General features: G+C 39.2%; 1 protein-coding gene across 7 annotated transcripts in view; it reads right to left on the bottom strand.

Moving 5' to 3' along the window:
- Positions 1-2,138, bottom strand: part of nap1l4a (nucleosome assembly protein 1-like 4a) — a 16,651-nt gene extending 14,513 nt beyond the window's left edge. For 2 of the 7 annotated variants that reach the window (XM_026311432.1, XM_026311438.1), the window contains exons 1-3: positions 2,050-2,138; positions 1,141-1,178; positions 426-501 (exon numbers count right to left, since the gene is read on the bottom strand). In XM_026311432.1, coding sequence (XP_026167217.1) covers positions 426-501; positions 1,141-1,156 — 92 coding nt within the window. In that variant the 5' untranslated portion in view covers positions 1,157-1,178; positions 2,050-2,138. The other 5 variants (XM_026311435.1, XM_026311437.1, XM_026311434.1 and 2 more) reach the window with 5 other exon arrangements.
- Positions 2,139-8,156: the final 6,018 nt, after the last annotated feature.

Below are 8,156 nucleotides of genomic sequence, written 5' to 3' on the forward strand. Positions count from 1 at the left end.
GAGTCCTCAATATAGGGGGTTATAACCCACCAAACAGCGTCTTGTTTGGTCTGATATCTAAATTGATACAATATCATTTGCCAACAATATTTCAAACATCTCAAACAACTTTCTGCAGTTTTACTGTTTCAAATCGAACGGCTTCGCTGGCAAGGCATATCTATTTGCTTAGGACATCTTCCTAAACAAAAGCAATTCAAAGCGCATTTGCATATCGGAAAAAATAAATAACAGTGTAAAAAGTGCATTTTAAAAGGCTAATTGAAAAATTAAAGATAAGATACATAATTTGGTAATATACATGAAAGTGAATGGCATAACAATATTTGGATAAAATATTGCCACATTCCATTGATTAGAAAGTCAATTATCAACAAGTTTTGTTTTACCTTTTTGAAAAACCCTCTTAAACCCTCAATACTGACCTTTCCAAGAAATGGGAGCCGACAGGTCTGTCCATCTGACCACTTGGATTTTGCATCACTTGATCCCCTTTACCTGCTTAAATTAATAATAATTATTATTATGTTGGTGTACATTTGTACTAAAACACTATAGAATGTGAGACTTTTTTTTAAATTCATGGTTACAGAGTGTGTGCACCAAGCAATGCTGTTTTAACTATATCTAATCATACACTAAATAACGTAACATGATCTATCCACTATGACAGCCTTGAAATAAATAACAGTTTTGTGACACAATGTAAAGTCTGTATTTTACTCAGACTTGCTGACTAAACTCTATGGTAATTTTTTGGGTTATGTTTAACTAGAGAAAAAGTGAGAAGTACATTAATTGATGAATTAAAAAATGAATAAGCAACCCTTTTGATGGCTTACTAAAACTTTTAATATTTTTTCACGCAGGAAATCTGAATAGCTTCTGGTGTCAAATGTGAGGATTTGCTGACTTTCTCATATATGACACTCCACTAAAAGGCTTAGCGTTAGTTTTTGGGATGCTGGTGAACTAAAACATAAAACCTGAACACATAACCTTGGTCTGGAAGATTACAGCCTGTATTCCTCACTGTTTTTGTCAAGTCAACTGATGAGAAATGAGTGAGTCACATCAGATGAACCAATATTTCTCACATCAGATGTCTCCTTAAGTAAGGCAACTACATTTTGCCATTACCTTTATAGGCATCCATTATCGAGTGGCAGCTCCTCCCTCTGTTGGAAGAAGATCAATTATATTAAACATATGTTTAGCATTTGTATTGATAGTGTCTGAACCACTACCGATAAAGCAAGCAGGCAACATAGTAAATAGGGAGTGTCGACTCAAATGTAAAGGCGATTATTTCACGAGGTGTACTAACTGAGACAAGTATCAACAAGAGAAACAGAGCCCGCTGAGCTAACTTCAACTGGCCGAGAGCAACACTGGTGTTGAGCAAACGCAGGCCGATGACGCATTGACATGGTAATGGCAGCTGGGCCAGGCAACGATAACCAAAGTTGTGAGCTGTCTCTTTGACATAAATGCAATGCCTGTCGCTGCATCTGAGAGTTGTAATGGGTCATTGGTTAAACAATATGAAATACATGTCCAGGCGAGCATCGGATTACCACCCAGCAGACACCAATAACCACACAGCATGGGCGGTGCCAAAAATCTGACAGCAGCGAACCGGGCTAGCTAGCTAGCAAGAAACTACGAGCCAACGTGTTATGAACAATGCTCTAGCTAACAGCAAGTGCGAAGGTTAGCGCTGTACATTAACATTGTCTCACCAAAATACAGGATTAAGTGGTATCACGTATAGTGCTGTGTGGCTAAAGGAACAATACTGAATTTTTCCATTATGTGTCTAAAACTAACCGTAACCGTTACGAGTGCTAGCCGCACCGACGTGCTAATACCAGCTAGCTACCGTTAGCTCGCGGCTAATAAGAACGCCGGAGACAGACCAAAGTGTCGTGAAGACAATCCACCAGCGGTCTATCAAAGCAGTCAGATGACTCGTAACGCTGCTGACTTGTGCCACAGTATGATTGTGTTAATGAAGTGTGTGCTTACAGGCTATTTTAACTCTCTTACCTCTATCTGAGCGGAAATCTCGCTGGTCGCCTCGTCTTAGCTTCACCCCACGCGCGAGCAACACACGCTACAGCATTCAGGATTCTGATTGGATAGCTGATTAAACGTCATAATGCTGCGTTCAAGGGCTGCGTGCAATAAGCCCCTCCGGTAACCACACTACTCAAACATCCGTGGTCTATTGAATAATACAGGCAAATAATGGATAATCGGTATTTACACTAATAAAACCCAATTCTATGTCCACGTCTCAGTAAGAGTCAAAAACATATGGAAAAAGAATATTTTAGTGAAAATATCAATTTTTTTCTTTAACTGCCAAAGTAATGTTTTCAAAGTCAGCTCAAAGTGTCCAATGTAGTTGTAAGATTATACCACACACAGACTAAACGTGTTTTTGATTAAATATAAAAATACTAGTTATATCTGTCTGCCTATGTGTGCGACTGGAATAAAGTGTGGATATGAAATATAGTACAAAGCAAGCAGTGTTAGCTTGCACACCAGTGGAGACAGTAACTTGCAAGTCTGTAAGTGAAGTCTCCTGAGTGGAGGCTATTCAGGTTCACTGACAAGATCTCATCCTTTCCCTTGACAGAAAAGGACAAGCATCTACAAAACAAAGACTGAGTCCTTTTTAAGCCCAAGTGCCCACTGGCGAGTACTTTTTGTTGTATGTATATTCAACCACCATTTAGAGAAATAAACCAATCAAATTCAAATTCCATGAAATAGATTCTAGCCTAAAGAGTCATATTTTGTGTTTATATCCAGGTTATTTACGTTTACTTTTATTTATTTGGCAGGTAGTTTTCACCAATGCCTTATAAATTAGGTATATTACATTTAGACCACAAGAGGGCTTCATACACCCATGCATCCACAGGAGACAGGAGACTCTTAAAGGGGCTCTCACATTGCATATCTATATTGTTAAGCTGTTTCCATGTGTGAGACAGAAATTTTCTTGTGTGGAGAAATATTTGAAAAGCCCTATGTAAAATTTGTAAAATTTAATGTAAATACATTAACACAAGACCTGGTAGGGATAGCCTTATGATATGAACACTGACTTACTTCCCTGCATTCACACCAGCCATAAAATTGCCTCACTTTGTCCACAATCTGTATATCTGTATATACAGTATATGCTGCCAACAAATGAGTTTGTAAGAGAAGAGAACAGAAGGGCCAAAGTTGGAGCAATGTATCAGCTGACTCACTAATCTGCCTGCACAATAAAACGTGACTTGGCGCTTGAAGAGCTCCATAACAAACAGGGTCAGTCGATGTCTGTTTTAAAACAAACGTACAGAGTATTCCTGAAGTTAGAACCTGCAGAACACCACTATATGAGCCGGTGGTGGTTCTGTATGATCAGTGAGCAAACATAAATGGATTTATTTTTTAAAGTTGGAGTTATGATAAATATCAACAATGTTATAAATGACAGAACAGATTATTGATGAAATAATGAAAGGATGGTCGCATACCTGCTGGTGCAAGCCTGGGTTTCTGTCCATGGGACTGAAAGTGTCCTGCAGTATTTCACATTTAGAGCAACTGAGCCAAAAATTTACTTCTTTGGACAATAGCTGGCTGATTCACTAAAACCAAGAACATACATTGAGTTAATCTTTTCCAATAGGCCAACTATTGTTAAAACTGAGAACACTAAAGTGATTCCAAGGCCCCATTTCTGTGAATTTGTGAACCCCTTGGAATTAAACATTCACAGTTCCAGTGATGCCTTTAAGTCTTCTGCTGTTACGTGTGGCTTCTTCTTTACCTCATTACAAGTTCTGCATTGTGCCTTTGGAGTCAGATTGGCTAGGTGCTCACTTCTAGGAAGAGAAGCTACAGTATTAAACTGTCTTCATTTATAGACAGGTTGTCTAACTGTGGACTGATGGATGCCCAAGCACCTTGAGATGGCTTTGTATCCCTTTCCAGCCTTATGTAAATTGACTATGTTTGATATTATGTCTTTAGAGATCTCATGGTTCACATCAGCAGATGTTTCTTATGAACAGAAAATTTAATAAATTTAAAATGTGTGGTATGTGTAGTGTAATCCACTACACCCTAAAACCCACCTGTTTCTTTAGGAAATTTGCTTTTGTGGAAATAGCCCATTGGATAATACACATACAAAACACTAAAACACTAAAATCCTGCCTTCTTACTGTTGGTTATCAACCAATTTGTAGTCTGCACAGTTGAGAGGAAGTGACAGCCATAGACCCCTAAGGGTCCGAGTGTGGTGACCAGGCTTTGTGCCTGTCTCAGTGTGACATTTACCAGCAGGGTATGTAGTCACAGAAGAAATCAAATGTGATTGTGTAGCATTTGGGATGAGCCAGGGATCTAGAATAGAGTCTACAGTAATTGCTAATTTTGGAAATGTAGGGTGACTGTAGTGTTATTTAAAATAGAAAAAAATTTACAGGAACTGATTCTATACACAATGAAATGTGGATCTTTGAATGAATACTAATAAGTCTTAGAACAATATTATTTTAATCTCAACCATTCAAAATTCTTTGATGGTATTCTGACTCTCTGCAAAGCAAACTCTTTGTTGAAGTAATTCTAATATTAAGACAATAGTAACACCTGCAGTTCTCGCACAATGCCAGCCTATACAGCCTTAGCCCACCTGCAAGTCACCAACCCCCAAATTCCACCCACTCTCAGTCTTTTGTTACCAATTCCCTAAGTGGGCACAGGCATACACCTGGCTGAGAAAATGGTTTATCTCCTCTTGCCTAGTGAAGGTTTCCATGTGTAAATAGTGCAAATGTTTGCTTTCCACATATAGTGGAGGAAGAATAAAGCCTTATCACATTTCTGGACAGTCTGTCGGCTCACAGCAGTCAGACCTACAAGCACACATCTATTTCTGCAATCTACTGTATATCACGTCTGTGAGTTAGGGAAGAAACACTAGAAAAAGGATGTTCAAAGAAAAGTGGTCCATGAGTTCATGATACATTACTCTGTTTTAAAACTGGTTGGAGCTGAAAAAAACTGCAGAGAACGTCAGATGTTATTGTGATAGTTTCAAAATTAAATTACGCAATTTCCATGACTACTGTGCTTTGATGATGTAATAATAAGTGCCATATGTTCCTTCTCCCTGACCCAAACCTGAATTGGTCTAATGCATGTTCATTAGACTCTCTGTCTGCTCTCTCTTCTTACTTTGTCTGTCTTTCTTTCCTGCTTTTTTCTTTTTAACTTAGCACCTGAGCTACAATACAGTCCACACATAGGACTTAAAATAATAAATTATGCTGTCTTGATTAACTTTTTTGTTACTCAGTGTTCAATCAATAGGAAACCTACCTGTTTCCTGTTGATCTTTCTACCTGTTTTGTTCCTGTTAAAGTATTTTTGGCATTTTTCTTAATTCAGTTTGAGCACCTAAGTCTGGATGTCGATATATGAGTGTCCATCCATCTATTCATTTTCTATACCCGCTTATTCCTAACCAGGGTCAGGGGGATCTGCTGGAGCCTATCCCAGCTCTCTTTGGGTGAAAGGCAGGGGTCCACCCTGGACAGGTCACCAGTCCATCACAGGGCCACATAGAGACAAACAACCTCACACACTCACACTCACTCCTATGGGCAATTTAGAGTCACCAATCAACCTGACATACATGTTTTTGGACTGTGGGAGGAAACCAGAGTACCTGGAGAAAACCCACACAAGCACAGGGAGAACATGCAAACTCCACACAGAAAGGCCAGGTTGCAAACCCAGGACCTTCTTGCTGTGAGACACAGTGTTGTGTCAAAATATGGTTTTTGTATAAAGAAAATTAAGTTAGGTTTTATCTCAGACGTCCTTTTCAGTACTTTGTCTTTATTGAAGCGTCACCTTTACTGGTGTGTCTTAGAAGAATAATAGAAACACTTCATCAATACTCAGGCTTTAAAGTCTTGAACCTTCCTAATTATTTCTAGTCGCACTGGTTTGTTTCCACATTTACAAAAAAACATACACGTTTTCCAAACAGACACTCAAAATCATCGACAGGCATGGTTATGTTTGTCAGCTTATGCTGATGAAGACACATGTATGCTTAGACACACCTCCATGACAATGGATAGAAAGAAGTGAGTCAAAAACAGTAAATTAAATATCCATCCATCTGCTGGAGCCCATTGAAATATACCTTTGTATGAAATTCTCTTCACATTTTCATGCATTGATTAGTCAGTTCCTCAGTATTGATTGCTTGGTTGTGGAAATTTATTGCACACACAGCTCTGTACAATCTTTTGATTATTTAAAACCTGTAAACAGGTGCACATTCTGTTTTTATTAATCATAGTCACCATTAAGAGTGGTATAGTCTCAACCAAGGTGGTCAGTGTTGTAAATGTGTCTTTCTTTTTGTCCTTGTCTCTCTTGCCCCCGCTTGCACACCCAATAAAAGAAAAGCAAAGAATTCACCTTCTCCTCAAAGTGGATATCATGATAGCCCTTGTCTTTTCCTGCTGATTGAACACATAGTAACAGCGTCTGCATTGGCCCATTTCATCCCACTGGGGTATTGGTTTTGTGAATGAAGTGGCCAAACTCCCAGATGGCAGTATTGATATATGTCGGGAGGACAGAGCAGTGTTTACAAGCCATCCTGCCCCTGCATCCCCTGTCGTCCATTAAGCTGCTCTCCTCTTAACGCATGGGTAATGGCCTATCTGCACACCATAATCACACAGACACACGCATACACACTGACTGTAAAAAGCCATCAAAATAAGATACACAAACAAGGCTAGCAGTCACAATGACACAGCTGCAGTCATTATTCACAGGAGGAGGTCTAGGGTGGGGTGGTAGTGAGGGGGTTAGGGCTGAAAAATTGCAAGCGGAACTACTATGTCTCCTCTGAGGTGGCTGCGTCAGAAGGCCCTTCATGCGTAACAAATTCAGTAGAGCCATTGATCCAACTTATGGCAGGGCTGCGTTCCCTGCTCACGTTTTCCGCGATTTGAGTGCAGTCTACTCTCATCTGCACCAATGAGCAATTGCAATATGACATCTTGTTTTTATTTCTATTTGCAGTCTTTGTCATTCCGATTGTGCAATGACAGCTAAACCTTTTAGCCACCAACAAAAACAACACATAACACTTGTGTCACATACACACATGCACACAACGAGAGATTGTGTGTGTTGACAAAATATAAATGACTAGTTTCCCTATAATTTCAGCATCATAAAACTGACAACAAAACAGGGTTTATTCTGATTCTAACAAAGTTTTTTATATCAAGGGCACACTTACTTTCATGTTTCATCATTTATAATAAAATTAGTTTGCAAATATCCAATTATCTTTCAGAAGAAAATTAGTTTAATTAAAATAAAATTAATTGGGTCAGCAAGAGTTATTCTGATACAAATGTAAAACAGGGTTTCCTGTCTGCTAAATTTATGCAGCAGTGGTGTGTCACTCTTTTATGAAGCCCCTCAAGTCCTGAAAAATGATATAGTTTTTATCTTGTGCTAACAAAATCTGTATATCAGGAGCCTATTCTATTGTTTTTAGCTTTTGAAGAAGTAAATTGATTAAACATTTACATGCTTCCCTATCCTCAGTTCCTCTGTCCTAAAACCAAATGCCACTCGGCGCAGACAGGCAAACACACAAAACTCGCCACTTGGTATCAGAACAAAAACTTGCCACTCGGCATACAAAACAAAGAAACTGGAAACGGGCAAAAAGCTCTCCTCAGACAAACATAAACATGTAATGCTCCAAACTCAGGACATATAAATACACTCAGAACCAAGGACTAATCTAACACAGGCGAAACTGATCAAACTAATAAACATAAAGATACCCAAGATCACACAAGAGAAAACAGGAAACTAATCAAAATAAAAGTCCAAAACCGGAACTGAAGAATCCACATCATGACAGGATTCCCCATCAAGGCCAGATTCCAGACGGCCACAAGAAAAGTCCAAAAGGCAAGATGCATGGTGGGTGGGAGGGAGCTGAGTCCAAGTCCTGGGATCCTCTTTAAGGATCCCCACAAGGCAACATAAGCCACCATCTTGGCTCTGACGGGACAGAGTCCAGGGTT

The sequence above is a fragment of the Mastacembelus armatus genome, chromosome 6 (assembly GCF_900324485.2).
Source record: "Mastacembelus armatus chromosome 6, fMasArm1.2, whole genome shotgun sequence".
In the NCBI taxonomy this organism is placed as follows: Eukaryota; Metazoa; Chordata; class Actinopteri; order Synbranchiformes; family Mastacembelidae; genus Mastacembelus; species Mastacembelus armatus.